The sequence below is a fragment of the Amblyraja radiata genome, chromosome 14, assembly GCF_010909765.2.
Source record: "Amblyraja radiata isolate CabotCenter1 chromosome 14, sAmbRad1.1.pri, whole genome shotgun sequence".
NCBI classification, from domain to species: Eukaryota; Metazoa; Chordata; class Chondrichthyes; order Rajiformes; family Rajidae; genus Amblyraja; species Amblyraja radiata.
The window spans coordinates 2,967,528-2,989,178 of record NC_045969.1 but is presented as its reverse complement, the minus strand read 5'-3'; the positions used below and the strand labels follow the sequence as shown (position 1 = coordinate 2,989,178).

Sequence of the window (21,651 nt, the reverse complement as noted above, 5' to 3'; positions counted from 1 at the left end):
TGCCCTCTGTTGCAGAGAATTCCACAAATTCACAACTCTCTGGGTGAAAAAGTGTTTTCACATCTCAGTTTTACATGGCTTCCCTTTTATACTTAGACTGTGGCCCCTGGTTCTGGACTCCCCCAACATTGGGAATAATTTTCCTGCATCTAGCTTATCCAGTCCTTTTATAATTTTATATGTTTCTATAAGATCTCCTCTCATCCTTCTAAATTCCAGTGAATACAAGCCCAGTCTTTCCAATCTTTCCTCATATGACAGTCTCCCTTGTGAACCTCGTGAACCTACACTGCACTGCCTCAATAGCAAGGATGTCCTTCCTCAAATTAGGAGACCAAAACTGCACACAATACTCCAGATGTGGTCTCACCAGGGCCCTGTACAACTGCAGAAGGAACTCTTTACTCCCATACTTAAATTCTCTCGTTATGAAGACCACCATGCCATTAGCTTTCTTCACTGCCTGCTGTTCCTGCATGCTTACTTTCAGTGACTGAAAGTCCCAAATACAAACAGGTTTGGAGGTTTATTGGCTTCTGTAAATTGTGCAAGGAGGTCCTACTGCTTTCGTACAGCTCCCTAGTGAGACCACACCTGGAGTATTGTGTGCAATTTTCGTCTCCTAATTTGAGGAAGGACATTCTTTCTATTGAGGAAGTGCAGCGCTGGTTCACCAGGTTAATTCCCGGGATGGCGGGACTGGCATATGATGAAAGAATGGGTCGACTGGGCTTGTATTCACTGGAATTTAGAAGGATGAGAGGATATCTTATAGAAACATATAAAATTCTTAAGAGATTGGACAGGCTAGATGCAGGAAAAGTCCAGAACCAGAGGTCACGGCATAAGAATAAGGGGTAGGTCATTTAGGACTGAGATGAGGAAATTTTTCTTTACCCAGAGAGTTGAGAATCTGTGAAATTCTCTGCCACAGAAGGCAGTGGAGGCCAATTCACTGGATGTATTCAAGAGAGAGTTAGATTTAGCTCTTAGGGCTAACGGAATCATGTAATATGGGGAAAAAGCAGGAACGGGGTACTTATTTTGAATGATCAGCCATGATCATATCAATGGCGGTGCTGACTCGAAGGGCCGAATGGCCTACCCCCGCACCTATTTTCTATGTTTCTATATAGGATAGTGTGTGTAGGATAGTGTTAATGTGTGGAAATCACTGGTAGGCGCGGACTCGGTGGGCCAAAGGGCCTGTTTCCGCCCTGTATCTCTAAAGTAAAGCAATTCTTTAAGTCATAGTGTCGTAGAGTTAGCAGCATCGAAACTGCCCTTCGGCCCACCATGTCCATGCCGACCAAGTTGGCACTCTGTGCTTGTCCCATTTACCAAGTTTGACCCATATCCGTCTAAACCCTTCCTATCCCTGTATCTGTCCAAATCTGGAATAAATCTCGTTCAATTTAGATGAAGAGTTGAAGTGATATGATGAGTATGAGTTTAGTTTAGTTTAGAGATACAGCGCGCAAACAGGCCCTTTGGCCCACCGATTCCGCGCCGACCAGCGATCCCTGCACACTAACACTATCCTACACACACTATGGACAATTTTACACTTACACCAAGCCAATTAACTTTCAAACCTAGACGCCTTTGGAGTGTGGGAGGAAAATGAAGATCACAGAGAAAACCCACGCAGATCACGGGGAGAACGTGCAAACTTCGTACAGACAGCACCAGTAGTCAGGTTCTAACTCTGGTCTCTGGTATTGTAAGGCAGCAACTCTAACACTGCACCACCGTGCAGCCCATAATGTTACCACATTATCCGAGTAGTGGGATAAGAATACACTCTGACTCACAATCAAAATGCTTTCAGATAATCTCTTCTGGTAACAATGTCAGGGATGGCCCTTCACAATGCATCTACCCTGGTAAAAATCTTCCTAAATGTTAGACTATTATTCCTCTCTCTACAGCTTTTCAAGAAGAGACCCAGTTTGTCAAGATGGTTAACACTGCTACCAACAGGATTCCATGCTTCAACCAGACTCATTCCATGAATTCCTTTCCCATTTAATGTATATATTCCCAATGGAACCAAGTATTGTTCACTTAAGACTTACCTCTGAAGGAGCTGCTTCACGTCCTGTCAATAAAAGTGAAAAAAGCAGTCAATACATATATACCAAACACTATATATTTAGTATATATTATGTATGTATACATTAATTATATATTAATTGTATATATTACTAGACTGGTTTCCAGAGGGCTAATATGGACATTGTGGGCCGAATGGACAATTGGGCTGGCAGCTCAGTCACTCACGGCTGGTGGGCTGGCAGCTCAGTCACTCAGGCCTGGTGGGCTGGCAGCTCAGTCACTCAGGCCTGGTGGGATGGCAGCTCAGTCACTCAGGCCTGGTGGGCTGGCAGCTCAGTCACTCAGACATTTTCATATTTTTCTGCAGATCACAGCAATGGAGGAAAGTCTATCCTGGCCTGGATCTCACAGGGAGTCAATGAAGAGAGGGAAAACAATTCTGGGGTGAGGTTTAATACTTGCAGGGGGAATACTTACTGATGGGCCAAAGGAACTCCTCCTGGGCTAGTACAGGCCTGATGAGCCAAAGGGGCTCTTTAAAAAAAATCTGTGAAATCTCAGTGAAAGGCACTTTTTCTGGACTTCCTGGCCTGGCACAGGCCTTTTGGGCCAAAATGCTTCACCTGGGCTAATACAGGCATTTTTGGCAAAAGGGACTGGTTTCTCGGCTAATAGGGGCCTTGTGGGCCGAAATTAATGGTTTCAGGCAGGCCAAACAACTCATTTCAATTTATAGCACAGGGCAGGCAAAACAGCTCATTGCATTTTCATTTCATTTCCATTTCCATTGCAGTTTCAAGCCCAGGCAGGCCGAACAGCTTTTTACATTTTCATTTCACTTCCATTGCCATTGCAGTTTCAAGCACAGGGCAGACCAAGCCAAACAGCTGATTGCATTTTTATTTCATTTCCATTGCCATTGCAGTTTCAAGCACAGGGCTGGTCAACCAAATAGCTGATTGGATTTTCATTTCACTTCCATTGCCATTGCAGTTTCACGCACAGGGCAGGCCAAGCCAAACAGCTGATTGCATTTTCATTTCACTTCCATTGCCATTGCATTTTCAAGCACAGGGCAGGCCGAACAGCTGATTGCATTTTCATTTCACTTCCATTGCCATTGCAGTTTCAAGCACAGGGCAGGCCGAACAGCTGATTGCATTTTCATTTCACTTCCATTGCCATTGCAGTTTCAAGCACAGAGCAGGCCGAACAGCTGATTGCATTTTCATTTCACTTCCATTGCCATTGCAGTTTCAAGCACAGGGCAGGCCAAGTCAAACAGCTGATTGCATTTTCATTTCACTTCCATTGCCATTGAAGTTTCAAGCACAGGGCAGGTCAAGCCAATCAGCTGATTGCATTTCCATGTCACTTCCATTGCCATTGCAGTTTCAAGCACAGGGCAGGCCGAACAGCTGATTGCATTTTCATTTCACTTCCATTGTCATTGCAGTTTCAAGCACAGGGCAGGCAGAACAGCTGATTGCATTTTCATTTCACTTCCATTGCCATTGCAGTTTCAAGCACAGGGCAGGCCGAACAGCTGATTGCATTTTCATTTCACTTCCATTGCCATTGCAGTTTCAAGCACAGGGCAGGCCAAGCCAAACAGCTCATTGCATTTTCATTTCACTTCCATTGTCATTGCAGTTTCAAGCACAGGGCAGGCCAAGCCAATCAGCTAATGGCATTTTCATTTCACTTCCATTGCCAATGCAGTTTCAAGCACAGGGCAGGCCAAGCCAATCAGCTAATTGCATTTTCATTTCACTTCCATTGCCAATGCAGTTTCAAGTACAGGGCAGGCCAAGCCAAACAGCTATTGCATTTTCATTTCACTTCCATTGCCATTGCAATTTCAAGCACAGGGAAGGCCGAACGGCTGATTGCATTTTCATTTCAATTCCATTGCCATTGCATTTCCAAGCACAGGGCAGGCCAAGCCAAAAAGCTCATTGCATTTTCATTTCACTTCATTGCCATTGCAGTTTCAAGCATAGGGCAGGTCAAGTCAAACAGCTGATAGCATTTTCATTTCACTTCCATTGCCATTGCAGTTTCAAGCACAGGGCAAGCCAAGCCAAACAGCTCATTGCGTTTGCATTTCACTTCCATTGCCATTGCAGTTTCAAGCACAGGGCAGGCCAAGCCAAACAGCTCATTGCATTTTTATTTCACTTCCATTGCCATTGCAGTTTCAAGCACAGGGCAGGCCAAGCTGAACAGCTCATTGCATTTTCATTTCACTTCCATTTCCATTGCAGTTTCAAGCACAGGGCAGGCCGAACAGTTGATTACATTTGCATTTCACTTCCATTGCCATTGCAGTTTCAAGCACAGGGCAAGCCGAACAGCTGATTGCATTTTCATTTCATTTCCATTGCCATTGCAGTTTCAAGCACAGGGCAGGCCGATCAGTTGATTGCATTTTCATTTCACTTCCATTGCCATAGCAGTTTCAAGCACAGGGCAGGCCGAACAGCTGATTACATTTGCATTTCACTTCCATTGCCATTGCAGTTTCAAGCACAGGGCAGGCCGAACAGCTGATTGCATTTTCATTTCACTTCCATTGCCATTGCAGTTTCAAGCACAGGGCAGGCCAAGTCAAACAGCTGATTGCATTTTCATTTCACTTCCATTGCCATTGAAGCTTCAAGCACAGGGCAGGTCAAGCCAATCAGCTGATTGCATTTCCATGTCACTTCCATTGCCATTGCAGTTTCAAGCACAGGGCAGGCCGAACAGCTGAATGCATTTTCATTTCACTTCCATTGTCATTGCAGTTTCAAGCACAGGGCAGGCAGAACAGCTGATTGCATTTTCATTTCACTTCCATTGCCATTGCAGTTTCAAGCACAGGGCAGGCCAAGCCAAACAGCTCATTGCATTTTCATTTCACTTCCATTGCCATTGCAGTTTCAAGCACAGGGCAGGCCGAACAGCTGATTACATTTGCATTTCACTTCCATTGCCATTGCAGTTTCAAGCTCAGGGCAGGCCGAACAGCTGATTGCATTTTCATTTCACTTCCATTGCCATTGCAATTTCAAGCACAAGGAAGGCCGAACGGCTGATTGCAATTTCATTTCAATTCCATTGCCATTGCATTTCCAAGCACAGGGCAGGCCAAGCCAAAAAGCTCATTGCATTTTCATTTCACTTCCATTGCCATTGCAGTTTCAAGCACAGGGCAGGTCAAGTCAAACAGCTGATTGCATTTTCATTTCACTTCCATTGCCATTGAAGCTTCAAGCACAGGGCAGGTCAAGCCAATCAGCTGATTGCATTTCCATGTCACTTCCATTGCCATTGCAGTTTCAAGCACAGGGCAGGCTGAACAGCTGAATGCATTTTCATTTCACTTCCATTGTCATTGCAGTTTCAAGCACAGGGCAGGCCGAACAGCACATTACATTTTCATTTCACTTCCATTTCCATTGCAGTTTCAAGCACAGGGCAGGCCGAACAGCTGATTACATTTGCATTTCACTTCCATTGCCATTGCAGTTTCAAGCACAGGGCAGGCCAAGCTGAACAGCTCATTGCATTTTCATTTCACTTCCATTTCCATTGCAGTTTCAAGCACAGGGCAGGCCGAACAGCCGATTGCATTTTCATTTCACTTCCATTGCCATTGCAGTTTCAAGCATAGGGCAGGCCGATCAGTTGATTGCATTTTCATTTCACTTCCATTGCCATTGCAGTTTCAAGCACAAGGCAGGCCGAACAGCTGATTACATTTGCATTTCACTTCCATTGCCATTGCAGTTTCAAGCACAGGGCAGGCTGAGCAGCTGATTGCATTTTCATTTCACTTCCATTGCCATTGCAGTTTCATGCACAGGGCAGGCCAAGTCAAACAGCTGATTGCATTTTCATTTCACTTCCATTGCCATTGCAGTTTCAAGCACAGGGCAGGCCGAACAGCTGATTGCATTTTCATTTCACTTCCATTGCCATTGCAGTTTCAAGCACAGGGCAGGCCGAACAGCGCATTGCATTTTCATTTCACTTCCATTTCCATTGCAGTTTCAAGCACAGGGCAGGCCGAACAGCTGATTGCATTTTCATTTCACTTCCATTGCCATTGCAGTTTCAAGCATAGGGCAGGCCGATCAGTTGATTACATTTGCATTTCACTTCCATTGCCATTGCATTTTCAAGCACAGGGCAGGCCGAACAGCTGATTGCATTTTCATTTCACTTCCATTGCCATTGCAGTTTCAAGCACAGGGCAGGACAAGCCAAACAGCTCATTGCATTTTCATTTCACTTCCATTGCCATTGCAGATTTCAGGCACAGGGCAGGCCAAGCCAATCAGCTAATGGCATTTTCATTTCACTTCCATTGCCAATGCAGTTTCAAGCACAGGGCAGGCCAAGCCAAACAGCTCATTGCATTTTTATTTCACTTCCATTGCCATTGCAGTTTCAAGCACATGGCAGGCCAAGCTGAACAGCTCATTGCATTTTCATTTCACTTCCATTTCCATTGCAGTTTCAAGCACAGTGCAGGCCGAACAGCTCATTGCATTTTCATTTCACTTCCATTTCCATTGCAGTTTCAAGCACAGGGCAGGCCGAACAGCACATTACATTTTCATTTCACTTCCATTTCCATTGCAGTTTCAAGCACAGGGCAGGCCGAACAGCTGATTACATTTGCATTTCACTTCCATTACCATTGCAGTTTCAAGCACAGAGCAGGCCAAGCTGAACAGCTCATTGCATTTTCATTTCACTTCCATTTCCATTGCAGTTTCAAGCACACGGCAGGCCGAACAGCCGATTGCATTTTCATTTCACTTCCATTGCCATTGCAGTTTCAAGCATAGGGCAGGCCGATCAGTTGATTGCATTTTCATTTCACTTCCATTGCCATTGCAGATTTCAGGCACAGGGCAGGCCAAGCCAATCAGCTAATGGCATTTTCATTTCACTTCCATTGCCATTGCAGTTTCAAGCACATGGCAGGCCAAGCTGAACAGCTCATTGCATTTTCATTTCACTTCCATTGCCATTGCAGTTTCAAGCACTGTGCAGGCCGAACAGCTCATTGCATTTGCATTTCACTTCCATTTCCATTGCAGTTTTCAAGCACAGGGCAGGGCCGAACAGCACATTACATTTTCATTTCACTTCCATTTCCATTGCAGTTTCAAGCACAGGGCAGGCCGAACAGCTGATTACATTTGCATTTCACTTCCATTACCATTGCAGTTCAAGCACAGAGCAGGCCAGCTGAACAGCGCATTGCATTTTCATTTCACTTCCATTTCCATTGCAGTTTCAAGCACACGGCAGGCCGAACAGCCGATTGCATTTTCATTTCACTTCCATTGCCATTGCAGTTTCAAGCATAGGGCAGGCCGATCAAGCTGATTGCATTTTCATTTCACTTCCATTGCCATTGCAGTTTCAAGCACAGGGCAGACCAGCAACAGCTGATTACATTTGCATTTCACTTCCATTGCCATTGCAGTTTCAAGCACAGGGGCAAGCCGAACAGCTGATTGCATTTTCATTTCACTTCCATTGCCATTGCAGTTTCAAGCACAGGGCAAGCCGAACAGCTGATTGCATTTTCATTTCACTTCCATTGCCATTGCAGTTTCAAGCATAGGGCAGGCCGATCAGTTGATTGCATTTTCATTTCTCTTCCATTGCCATTGCAGTTTCAAGCACAGGCAGGCCGAACAGCTGATTACATTTGCATTTCACTTCCATTGCCATTGCAGTTTCAAGCACAGGGCAGGCCGAACAGCTGATTACATTTGCATTTCACTTCCATTGCCATTGCAGTTTCAAGCACAGGGCAGGCCGAACAGCTGAGTGCATTTTCATTTCACTTCCATTGCCATTGCAGTGTCAAGCACAGGGCAGGCCAAGTCAAACAGCTGATTGCATTTTCATTTCACTTCCATTGTCATTGCAGTTTCAAACACAGGGCAGGCCAAGCCAAACAGCTCATTGCATTTTCATTTCACTTCCATTGCCATTGCAGTTTCAAGCACAGGGCAGGCCAAGCCAATCAGCTAATGGCATTTTCATTTCACTTCCATTGCCAATGCAGTTTCAAGCACAGGGCAGGCCAAGCCAATCAGCTAATTGCATTTTCATTTCACTTCCATTGCCAATGCAGTTTCAAGTACAGGGCAGGCCAAGCCAAACAGCTATTGCATTTTCATTTCATTTCCATTGCCATTGCATTTCCATGCACAGGGCAGGCCAAGCCAAAAAGCTCATTGCATTTTCATTTCACTTCCATTGCCATTGCAGTTTCAAGCACATGGCAGGTCAAGTCAAACAGCTGATTGCATTTTCATTTCACTTCCATTGCCATTGCAGTTTCAAGCACAGGGCAGGCCGAACAGCTGATTGCATTTTCATTTCACTTCCATTTCCCTTGCAGTTTCAAGCACAGGGCAGGCCGAACAGCTGATTGCATTTTCATTTCACTTCCATTGCCATTGCAGTTTCAAGCACAGGGCAGGCCGAACAGCTGATTGCATTTTCATTTCACTTCCATTGCCATTGCAGTTTCAAGCACAGGGCAGGCCAAGTCAAACAGCTGATTGCATTTTCATTTCACTTCCATTGCCATTGAAGTTTCAAGCACAGGGCAGGTCAAGCCAATCAGCTGATTGCATTTCCATGTCACTTCCATTGCCATTGCAGTTTCAAGCACAGGGCAGGCCGAACAGCTGATTGCATTTTCATTTCACTTCCATTGTCATTGCAGTTTCAAGCACAGGGCAGGCAGAACAGCTGATTGCATTTTCATTTCACTTCCATTGCCATTGCAGTTTCAAGCACAGGGCAGGCCGAACAGCTGATTGCATTTTCATTTCACTTCCATTGCCATTGCAGTTTCAAGCACAGGGCAGGCCAAGCCAAACAGCTCATTGCATTTTCATTTCACTTCCATTGTCATTGCAGTTTCAAGCACAGGGCAGGCCAAGCCAATCAGCTAATGGCATTTTCATTTCACTTCCATTGCCAATGCAGTTTCAAGCACAGGGCAGGCCAAGCCAAACAGCTGATTGCATTTTCATTTCACTTCCATTGCCAATGCAGTTTCAAGTACAGGGCAGGCCAAGCCAAACAGCTATTGCATTTTCATTTCACTTCCATTGCCATTGCAATTTCAAGCACAGGGAAGGCCGAACGGCTGATTGCATTTTCATTTCAATTCCATTGCCATTGCATTTCCAAGCACAGGGCAGGCCAAGCCAAAAAGCTCATTGCATTTTCATTTCACTTCATTGCCATTGCAGTTTCAAGCATAGGGCAGGTCAAGTCAAACAGCTGATAGCATTTTCATTTCACTTCCATTGCCATTGCAGTTTCAAGCACAGGGCAAGCCAAGCCAAACAGCTCATTGCGTTTGCATTTCACTTCCATTGCCATTGCAGTTTCAAGCACAGGGCAGGCCAAGCCAAACAGCTCATTGCATTTTTATTTCACTTCCATTGCCATTGCAGTTTCAAGCACAGGGCAGGCCAAGCTGAACAGCTCATTGCATTTTCATTTCACTTCCATTTCCATTGCAGTTTCAAGCACAGGGCAGGCCGAAGTTGATTACATTTGCATTTCACTTCCATTGCCATTGCAGTTTCAAGCACAGGGCAAGCCGAACAGCTGATTGCATTTTCATTTCATTTCCATTGCCATTGCAGTTTCAAGCACAGGGCAGGCCGATCAGTTGATTGCATTTTCATTTCACTTCCATTGCCATAGCAGTTTCAAGCACAGGGCAGGCCGAACAGCTGATTACATTTGCATTTCACTTCCATTGCCATTGCAGTTTCAAGCACAGGGCAGGCCGAACAGCTGATTGCATTTTCATTTCACTTCCATTGCCATTGCAGTTTCAAGCACAGGGCAGGCCAAGTCAAACAGCTGATTGCATTTTCATTTCACTTCCATTGCCATTGAAGCTTCAAGCACAGGGCAGGTCAAGCCAATCAGCTGATTGCATTTCCATGTCACTTCCATTGCCATTGCAGTTTCAAGCACAGGGCAGGCCGAACAGCTGAATGCATTTTCATTTCACTTCCATTGTCATTGCAGTTTCAAGCACAGGGCAGGCAGAACAGCTGATTGCATTTTCATTTCACTTCCATTGCCATTGCAGTTTCAAGCACAGGGCAGGCCAAGCCAAACAGCTCATTGCATTTTCATTTCACTTCCATTGCCATTGCAGTTTCAAGCACAGGGCAGGCCGAACAGCTGATTACATTTGCATTTCACTTCCATTGCCATTGCAGTTTCAAGCTCAGGGCAGGCCGAACAGCTGATTGCATTTTCATTTCACTTCCATTCCCATTGCAATTTCAAGCACAAGGAAGGCCGAACGGCTGATTGCAATTTCATTTCAATTCCATTGCCATTGCATTTCCAAGCACAGGGCAGGCCAAGCCAAAAAGCTCATTGCATTTTCATTTCACTTCCATTGCCATTGCAGTTTCAAGCACAGGGCAGGTCAAGTCAAACAGCTGATTGCATTTTCATTTCACTTCCATTGCCATTGCAGTTTCAAGCACAGGGCAGGCCAAGCCAAACAGCTCATTGCATTTTTATTTCACTTCCATTGCCATTGCAGTTTCAAGCACAGGGCAGGCCAAGCTGAACAGCTCATTGCATTTTCATTTCACTTCCATTTCCATTGCAGTTTCAAGCACAGTGCAGGCCGAACAGCTCATTGCATTTTCATTTCACTTCCATTTCCATTGCAGTTTCAAGCACAGGGCAGGCCGAACAGCACATTACATTTTCATTTCACTTCCATTTCCATTGCAGTTTCAAGCACAGGGCAGGCCGAACAGCTGATTACATTTGCATTTCACTTCCATTGCCATTGCAGTTTCAAGCACAGGGCAGGCCAAGCTGAACAGCTCATTGCATTTTCATTTCACTTCCATTTCCATTGCAGTTTCAAGCACAGGGCAGGCCGAACAGCCGATTGCATTTTCATTTCACTTCCATTGCCATTGCAGTTTCAAGCATAGGGCAGGCCGATCAGTTGATTGCATTTTCATTTCACTTCCATTGCCATTGCAGTTTCAAGCACAAGGCAGGCCGAACAGCTGATTACATTTGCATTTCACTTCCATCGCCATTGCAGTTTCAAGCACAGGGCAGGCTGAGCAGCTGATTGCATTTTCATTTCACTTCCATTGCCATTGCAGTTTCATGCACAGGGCAGGCCAAGTCAAACAGCTGATTGCATTTTCATTTCACTTCCATTGCCATTGCAGTTTCAAGCACAGGGCAGGCCGAACAGCGCATTGCATTTTCATTTCACTTCCATTTCCATTGCAGTTTCAAGCACAGGGCAGGCCGAACAGTTGATTACATTTGCATTTCACTTCCATTGCCATTGCAGTTTCAAGCAAAGGGCAAGCCGAACAGCTGATTGCATTTTCATTTCACTTCCATTGCCATTGCAGTTTCAAGCATAGGGCAGGCCGATCAGTTGATTACATTTGCATTTCACTTCCATTGCCATAGCATTTTCAAGCACAGGGCAGGCCGAACAGCTGATTGCATTTTCATTTCACTTCCATTGCCATTGCAGTTTCAAGCACAGGGCAGGACAAGCCAAACAGCTCATTGCATTTTCATTTCACTTCCATTGCCATTGCAGATTTCAGGCACAGGGCAGGCCAAGCCAATCAGCTAATGGCATTTTCATTTCACTTCCATTGCCAATGCAGTTTCAAGCACAGGGCAGGCCAAGCCAAACAGCTCATTGCATTTTTATTTCACTTCCATTGCCATTGCAGTTTCAAGCACATGGCAGGCCAAGCTGAACAGCTCATTGCATTTTCATTTCACTTCCATTTCCATTGCAGTTTCAAGCACAGTGCAGGCCGAACAGCTCATTGCATTTTCATTTCACTTCCATTTCCATTGCAGTTTCAAGCACAGGGCAGGCCGAACAGCACATTACATTTTCATTTCACTTCCATTTCCATTGCAGTTTCAAGCACAGGGCAGGCCGAACAGCTGATTACATTTGCATTTCACTTCCATTACCATTGCAGTTTCAAGCACAGAGCAGGCCAAGCTGAACAGCTCATTGCATTTTCATTTCACTACCATTTCCATTGCAGTTTCAAGCACACGGCAGGCCGAACAGCCGATTGCATTTTCATTTCACTTCCATTGCCATTGCAGTTTCAAGCATAGGGCAGGCCGATCAGTTGATTGCATTTTCATTTCACTTCCATTGCCATTGCAGATTTCAGGCACAGGGCAGGCCAAGCCAATCAGCTAATGGCATTTTCATTTCACTTCCATTGCCATTGCAGTTTCAAGCACATGGCAGGCCAAGCTGAACAGCTCATTGCATTTTCATTTCACTTCCATTTCCATTGCAGTTTCAAGCACTGTGCAGGCCGAACAGCTCATTGCATTTTCATTTCACTTCCATTTCCATTGCAGTTTCAAGCACAGGGCAGGCCGAACAGCACATTACATTTTCATTTCACTTCCATTTCCATTGCAGTTTCAAGCACAGGGCAGGCCGAACAGCTGATTACATTTGCATTTCACTTCCATTAACATTGCAGTTTCAAGCACAGAGCAGGCCAAGCTGAACAGCTCATTGCATTTTCATTTCACTTCCATTTCCATTGCAGTTTCAAGCACACGGCAGGCCGAACAGCCGATTGCATTTTCATTTCACTTCCATTGCCATTGCAGTTTCAAGCATAGGGCAGGCCGATCAGTTGATTGCATTTTCATTTCACTTCCATTGCCATTGCAGTTTCAAGCACAGGGCAGACCGAACAGCTGATTACATTTGCATTTCACTTCCATTGCCATTGCAGTTTCAAGCACAGGGCAAGCCGAACAGCTGATTGCATTTTCATTTCACTTCCATTGCCATTGCAGTTTCAAGCACAGGGCAAGCCGAACAGCTGATTGCATTTTCATTTCACTTCCATTGCCATTGCAGTTTCAAGCATAGGGCAGGCCGATCAGTTGATTGCATTTTCATTTCACTTCCATTGCCATTGCAGTTTCAAGCACAGGGCAGGCCGAACAGCTGATTACATTTGCATTTCACTTCCATTGCCATTGCAGTTTCAAGCACAGGGCAGGCCGAACAGCTGATTACATTTGCATTTCACTTCCATTGCCATTGCAGTTTCAAGCACAGGGCAGGCCGAACAGCTGATTGCATTTTCATTTCACTTCCATTGCCATTGCAGTTTCAAGCACAGGGCAGGCCAAGTCAAACAGCTGATTGCATTTTCATTTCACTTCCATTGTCATTGCAGTTTCAAACACAGGGCAGGCCAAGCCAAACAGCTCATTGCATTTTCATTTCACTTCCATTGCCATTGCAGTTTCAAGCACAGGGCAGGCCAAGCCAATCAGCTAATGGCATTTTCATTTCACTTCCATTGCAATTGCAGTTTCAAGCACAGGGCAGGCCAAGCCAATCAGCTAATGGCATTTTCATTTCACTTCCATTGCCATTGCAGTTTCAAGCACATGGCAGGCCAAGCTGAACAGCTCATTGCATTTTCATTTCACTTCCATTTCCATTGCAGTTTCAAGCACTGTGCAGGCCGAACAGCTCATTGCATTTTCATTTCACTTCCATTTCCATTGCAGTTTCAAGCACAGGGCAGGCCGAACAGCACATTACATTTTCATTTCACTTCCATTTCATTGCAGTTTCAAGCACAGGGCAGGCCGAACAGCTGATTACATTTGCATTTCACTTCCATTACCATTGCAGTTTCAAGCACAGAGCAGGCCAAGCTGAACAGCTCATTGCATTTTCATTTCACTTCCATTTCCATTGCAGTTTCAAGCACACGGCAGGCCGAACAGCAGATTGCATTTTCATTTCACTTCCATTGCCATTGCAGTTTCAAGCATAGGGCAGGCCGATCAGTTGATTGCATTTTCATTTCACTTCCATTGCCATTGCAGTTTCAAGCACAGGGCAGACCGAACAGCTGATTACATTTGCATTTCACTTCCATTGCCATTGCAGTTTCAAGCACAGGGCAAGCCGAACAGCTGATTGCATTTTCATTTCACTTCCATTGCCATTGCAGTTTCAAGCACAGGGCAAGCCGAACAGCTGATTGCATTTTCATTTCACTTCCATTGCCATTGCAGTTTCAAGCATAGGGCAGGCCGATCAGTTGATTGCATTTTCATTTCACTTCCATTGCCATTGCAGTTTCAAGCACAGGGCAGGCCGAACAGCTGATTACATTTGCATTTCACTTCCATTGCCATTGCAGTTTCAAGCACAGGGCAGGCCGAACAGCTGATTACATTTGCATTTCACTTCCATTGCCATTGCAGTTTCAAGCACAGGGCAGGCCGAACAACTGATTGCATTTTCATTTCACTTCCATTGCCATTGCAGTTTCAAGCACAGGGCAGGCCAAGTCAAACAGCTGATTGCATTTTCATTTCACTTCCATTGTCATTGCAGTTTCAAACACAGGGCAGGCCAAGCCAAACAGCTCATTGCATTTTCATTTCACTTCCATTGCCATTGCAGTTTCAAGCACAGGGCAGGCCAAGCCAATCAGCTAATGGCATTTTCATTTCACTTCCATTGCCAATGCAGTTTCAAGCACAGGGCAGGCCAAGCCAATCAGCTAATTGCATTTTCATTTCACTTCCATTGCCAATGCAGTTTCAAGTACAGGGCAGGCCAAGCCAAACAGCTATTGCATTTTCATTTCATTTCCATTGCCATTGCATTTCCATGCACAGGGCAGGCCAAGCCAAAAAGCTCATTGCATTTTCATTTCACTTCCATTGCCATTGCAGTTTCAAGCACATGGCAGGTCAAGTCAAACAGCTGATTGCATTTTCATTTCACTTCCATTGCCATTGCAGTTTCAAGCACAGGGCAGGCCGAACAGCTGATTGCATTTTCATTTCACTTCCATTTCCCTTGCAGTTTCAAGCACAGGGCAGGCCGAACAGCTGATTGCATTTTCATTTCACTTCCATTGCCATAGCAGTTTCAAGCACAGGGCAGGCCGAACAGCTGATTACATTTGCATTTCACTTCCATTGCCATTGCAGTTTCAAGCACAGGGCAGGCCGAACAGCTGATTGCATTTTCATTTCACTTCCATTGCCATTGCAGTTTCAAGCACAGGGCAGGCCAAGTCAAACAGCTGATTGCATTTTCATTTCACTTCCATTGCCATTGAAGCTTCATGCACAGGGCAGGTCAAGCCAATCAGCTGATTGCATTTCCATGTCACTTCCATTGCCATTGCAGTTTCAAGCACAGGGCAGGCCGAACAGCTGAATGCATTTTCATTTCACTTCCATTGTCATTGCAGTTTCAAGCACAGGGCAGGCAGAACAGCTGATTGCATTTTCATTTCACTTCCATTGCCATTGCAGTTTCAAGCACAGGGCAGGCCAAGCCAAACAGCTCATTGCATTTTCATTTCACTTCCATTGCCATTGCAGTTTCAAGCACAGGGCAGGCCGAACAGCTGATTACATTTGCATTTCACTTCCATTGCCATTGCAGTTTCAAGCTCAGGGCAGGCCGAACAGCTGATTGCATTTTCATTTCACTTCCATTCCCATTGCAATTTCAAGCACAAGGAAGGCCGAACGGCTGATTGCAATTTCATTTCAATTCCATTGCCATTGCATTTCCAAGCACAGGGCAGGCCAAGCCAAAAAGCTCATTGCATTTTCATTTCACTTCCATTGCCATTGCAGTTTCAAGCACAGGGCAGGTCAAGTCAAACAGCTGATTGCATTTTCATTTCACTTCCATTGCCATTGCAGTTTCAAGCACAGGGCAGGCCAAGCCAACAGCTCATTGCATTTTTATTTCACTTCCATTGCCATTGCAGTTTCAAGCACAGGGCAGGCCAAGCTGAACAGCTCATTGCATTTTCATTTCACTTCCATTACCATTGCAGTTTCAAGCACAGAGCAGGCCAAGCTGAACAGCTCATTGCATTTTCATTTCACTTCCATTTCCATTGCAGTTTCAAGCACACGGCAGGCCGAACAGCCGATTGCATTTTCATTTCACTTCCATTGCCATTGCAGTTTCAAGCATAGGGCAGGCCGATCAGTTGATTGCATTTTCATTTCACTTCCATTGCCATTGCAGATTTCAGGCACAGGGCAGGCCAAGCCAATCAGCTAATGGCATTTTCATTTCACTTCCATTGCCATTGCAGTTTCAAGCACATGGCAGGCCAAGCTGAACAGCTCATTGCATTTTCATTTCACTTCCATTGCCATTGCAGTTTCAAGCACTGTGCAGGCCGAACAGCTCATTGCATTTTCATTTCACTTCCATTTCCATTGCAGTTTCAAGCACAGGGCAGGCCGAACAGCACATTACATTTTCATTTCACTTCCATTTCCATTGCAGTTTCAAGCACAGGGCAGGCCGAACAGCTGATTACATTTGCATTTCACTTCCATTACCATTGCAGTTTCAAGCACAGAGCAGGCCAAGCTGAACAGCGCATTGCATTTTCATTTCACTTCCATTTCCATTGCAGTTTCAAGCACACGGCAGGCCGAACAGCCGATTGCATTTTCATTTCACTTCCATTGCCATTGCAGTTTCAAGCATAGGGCAGGCCGATCAGTTGATTGCATTTTCATTTCACTTCCATTGCCATTGCAGTTTCAAGCACAGGGCAGACCGAACAGCTGATTACATTTGCATTTCACTTCCATTGCCATTGCAGTTTCAAGCACAGGGCAAGCCGAACAGCTGATTGCATTTTCATTTCACTTCCATTGCCATTGCAGTTTCAAGCACAGGGCAAGCCGAACAGCTGATTGCATTTTCATTTCACTTCCATTGCCATTGCAGTTTCAAGCATAGGGCAGGCCGATCAGTTGATTGCATTTTCATTTCACTTCCATTGCCATTGCAGTTTCAAGCACAGGGCAGGCCGAACAGCTGATTACATTTGCATTTCACTTCCATTGCCATTGCAGTTTCAAGCACAGGGCAGGCCTGAACAGCTGATTACATTTGCATTTCACTTCCATTGCCATTGCAGTTTCAAGCACAGGGCAGGCCGAACAGCTGATTGCATTTTCATTTCACTTCCATTGCCATTGCAGTTTCAAGCACAGGGCAGGCCAAGTCAAACAGCTGATTGCATTTTCATTTCACTTCCATTGTCATTGCAGTTTCAAACACAGGGCAGGCCAAGCCAAACAGCTCATTGCATTTTCATTTCACTTCCATTGCCATTGCAGTTTCAAGCACAGGGCAGGCCAAGCCAATCAGCTAATGGCATTTTCATTTCACTTCCATTGCCAATGCAGTTTCAAGCACAGGGCAGGCCAAGCCAATCAGCTAATTGCATTTTCATTTCACTTCCATTGCCAATGCAGTTTCAAGTACAGGGCAGGCCAAGCCAAACAGCTATTGCATTTTCATTTCATTTCCATTGCCATTGCATTTCAAAGCACAGGGCAGGCCAAGCCCAAAAGCTCATTGCATTTTCATTTCACTTCCATTGCCATTGCAGTTTCAAGCACATGGCAGGTCAAGTCAAACAGCTGATTGCATTTTCATTTCACTTCCATTGCCATTGCAGTTTCAAGCACAGGGCAGGCCAAGCCAAACAGCTCATTGCATTTTCATTTCACTTCCATTTCCCTTGCAGTTTCAAGCACAGGGCAGGCCGAACAGCACATTACATTTTCATTTCACTTCCATTTCCATTGCAGTTTCAAGCACAGGGCAGGCCGAACAGCTGATCACATTTGCATTTCACTTCCATTGCCATTGCAGTTTCAAGCACAGGGCAGGCCAAGCTGAACAGCTCATTGCATTTTCATTTCACTTCCATTTCCATTGCAGTTTCAAGCACAGGGCAGGCCGAACAGCCGATTGCATTTTCATTTCACTTCCATTGCCATTGCAGTTTCAAGCATAGGGCAGGCCGATTAGTTGATTGCATTTTCATTTCACTTCCATTGCCATTGCAGTTTCAAGCACAGGGCAGACCGAACAGCTGATTACATTTGCATTTCACTTCCATTGCCATTGCAGTTTCAAGCACAGGGCAAGCCGAACAGCTGATTGCATTTTCATTTCACTTCCATTGCCATTTCAGTTTCAAGCATAGGGCAGGCTGATCAGTTGATTGCATTTTCATTTCACTTCCATTGCATTGCAGTTTCAAGCACAGGGCAGGCCGAACAGCTGATTGCATTTTCATTTCACTTCCATTGCCATTGCAGTTTCAAGCATAGGGCAGGCCGATCAGTTGATTGCATTTTCATTTCACTTCCATTGCCATTGCAGTTTCAAGCACAGGCCAAGCCAAACAGCTCATTGCATTTTCATTTCACTTCCATTGCCATTGCAGTTTCAAGCACAGGGCAGGCCAAGCCAATCAGCTAATTGCATTTTCATTGCACTTCCATTGCCAATGCAGTTTCAAGCACAGGGCAGGCCAAGCCAAACAGCCATTGCATTTTCATTTCACTTCCATTGCCATTGCAATTTCAAGCACAGGGAAGGCCAGCCAAACAGGCTGATTGCATTTTCATTTCGAATTCCATTGCCATTGCAATTTCAAGCACAGGGCAGGCCAAGCCAAAAGGCTCGATTGCATTTTCATTTCACTTCCATTGCCATTGCAGTTTCAAGCACAGGGCAGGCCAAGCCAAACAGCTCATTGCATTTTTATTTCACTTCCATTGCCATTGCAGTTTCAAGCACAGGGCAGGCTAAGCTGAACAGCTCATTGCATTTTCATTTCACTTCCATTTCCATTGCAGTTTCAAGCACAGTGCAGGCCGAACAGCTCATTGCATTTACATTTCACTTCCATTTCCATTGCAGTTTCAAGCACATGGCAGGCCGAACAGCTCATTGCATTTTCATTTCACTTCCATTTCCATTGCAGTTTCAAGCACAGGGCAGGCCGAACAGCTGATTACATTTGCATTTCACTTCCATTGCCATTGCAGTTTCAAGCACAGGGCAGGCCAAGCTAAACAGCTGATTGCATTTTCATTTCACTTCCATTGCAGTTTCAAGCACAGGGCAGGCCGAACAGCTGATTGCATTTTCATTTCACTTCCATTGCCATTGCAGTTTCAAGCACAGGGCAGGCCAAGCTAAACAGCTCATTGCATTTTCATTTCACTTCCATTGCCATTGCAGTTTCAAGCACAGGGCAGGCCAAGCCAAACAGCTCATTGCCTTTTCTTTTCACTTCCATTGCCATTGCAGTTTCAAGCACAGGGCAGGCCAAGCCAATCAGCTAATGGCATTTTCATTTCACATCCATTGCCAATGCAGTTTCAAGCACAGGGCAGGCCAAGCCAATCAGCTAATTGTATTTTCATTTCACTTCCATTGCCAATGCAGTTTCAAGCTCAGGGCAGGCCAAGCCAAACAGCTATTGCATTTTCATTTCACTTCCATTGCCATTGCAATTTCAAGCACAGGGAAGGCCGAACGACTGATTGCATTTTCATTTCACTTCCATTGCCATTGCAATTTCAAGCACAGGGAAGGCCGAACGGCTGATTGCATTTTCATTTCAATTCCATTGCCATTGCATTTCCAAGCACAGGGCAGGCCAAGCCAAACAGCTCATTGCATTTTTATTTCACTTCCATTGCCATTGCAGTTTCAAGCACAGGGCAGGCCGAACAGCTCATTGCATTTACATTTCACTTCCATTTCCATTGCAGTTTCAAGCACAGTGCAGGCCGAACAGCTCATTGCATTTTCATTTCACTTCCATTTCCATTGCAGTTTCAAGCACAGGGCAGGCCGAACAGCTGATTGCATTTTCATTTCACTTCCATTGCCATTGCAGTTTCAAGCACAGAGTAGACCCAAGCCAAACAGCTCATTGCATTTTCATTTCACTTCCATTGCCATTGCAGTTTCAAGCACAGGGCAGGCCGAACAGCTGATTGCATTTTCATTTCACTTCTATTGCCATTGCAGTTTTAAGCACAGGGCAGGCCAAGCTAAACAGCTCATTGCATTTTCATTTCACTTCCATTGCCATTGCAGTTTCAAGCACAGGGCAGGCTAAGCCAAACAGCTCATTGCATTTTCATTTCACTTCCATTGCCATTGCAGTTTCAAGCACATAACCCCTGACACCCCTACTAATCAATAAACCTTAGAATAAATATCAATATGGACCTACTGAATAATGAAAGGCCTGGAAAGAGTGGATGTACAGAGGATGTTTCCAGTAGTGGGAGAGTCCACAACTTCCACCACTTATAGCGACACACGACGGTTCGGTTGAAGTTTGTAATTATCACGTGTACCGAGGTACAGTGAAAAGCTTTGTACTGCATGCTATCTATCAGATATACCATCCATAAATAAAATTAAGTCAATCTCAAATACAACAGCGCAAAGAGGAAGATACAGAGTGCAGAATATCGTTCTCAGCATTGTAGCGCATCAGTTCCAGAGACAAAGTTTAATGTCCGCAAAGGGGCATTTTACAGTAATCATTTAACCCCTCGTGGCCTTATATAGAGTTTAGACTTCAGAGATACAGAGCGGAAACAGGCTCTTCAGCCATCGACTCCACGCTGACCAGCAATCACCCAGTATACGAGTACTATCCCACACACCAGGGACAATTTACAATTTTTACTGGAGCCAAATTAACCTACAAACCTGCACATCTTTAGAGTGTGGGAGGAAACCAGAGGACCCAGAGAAAACCCACGCAGGTCACAGGGCGAACGTACAAACTCCGTACAGAGAGCACCCGTACTCAGGATTGAACCAGTTTCGCTGGCGCTGTAAGGCAGCAACTCTACCGCTGCGCCACTGTGCCGCCCATAGCTCCATAAGGTCACCCCTTGTTCTCCTGCACACCAAGGAACACCTGTATCGAATGATGATCCAGTTGGAAGTAAAAAGGCCCAGCGATGTTGGAAAGCCGACAGGGAGGCGGGAGTCAATGTTTTCATTGTTATCAAGGGATATCTTGGTTGACCTGATGAGTTGGTTGACCTGATGACCTGTTTCAATGCTTGATGACTCTATGACTAAATACTTTAGTTTAGTTTAGTGATACACTGTGGCCATTCGGCCCACCGAGTCCATGCCGACCAGCGATCCCCATGCATTAACATTTAGCTACAAAGCTGTAAGCGTTTGGAATGTGGGAGGAAATTACTGCCAGTAGGTGTGTGCTTGGACCAGTACCTGAATAAAGGAGAGAGCATCCTTCTGGTCTTGGTCTTGGGATTCCTTGTCTATTAGTTGAAGTTTATCCATCTTTTCTACCAACGAGTCAGATTCGCTCTTGATGCAGGAGAGCACTCGGTGTTCCTCATCATCGATCATCTTCAGTACAGTTTTCTCATCTTCTTCCAATTGCTTCCTCCATCCGGAGAACTCAGTCAACAGTTTTTCCTTCATCTCCTTGATGTGCCTCTGAAAATTCAAGCAACACAAACTTTACAGTTTAGTTTAAAGATACAGGCCCTGCGATCCGTGCACACTAACACTACCCTAACACACATTGGGGACAATTTACATTCATACCAAGCCAATTAACCTATAAACCCGTACGTCTTTGG

At 45.1% G+C, this 21,651-nt stretch overlaps 1 protein-coding gene across 3 annotated transcripts in view; it reads right to left on the bottom strand.

Annotated features, from left to right (window-relative positions):
- LOC116980285 (E3 ubiquitin/ISG15 ligase TRIM25-like) overlaps positions 1–21,651 on the bottom strand; it is a 58,218-nt gene that overhangs the window by 24,714 nt on the left and 11,853 nt on the right. The window contains exon 3 of one of the 3 annotated variants that reach the window (XM_033032357.1): positions 21,275–21,505. The exons of the other annotated variants lie outside the window; for them this stretch is intronic. Coding sequence (XP_032888248.1) covers positions 21,275–21,505 — 231 coding nt within the window. The remainder of the gene's footprint in view (positions 1–21,274; positions 21,506–21,651) is intronic. 3 annotated transcript variants of the gene reach the window in all.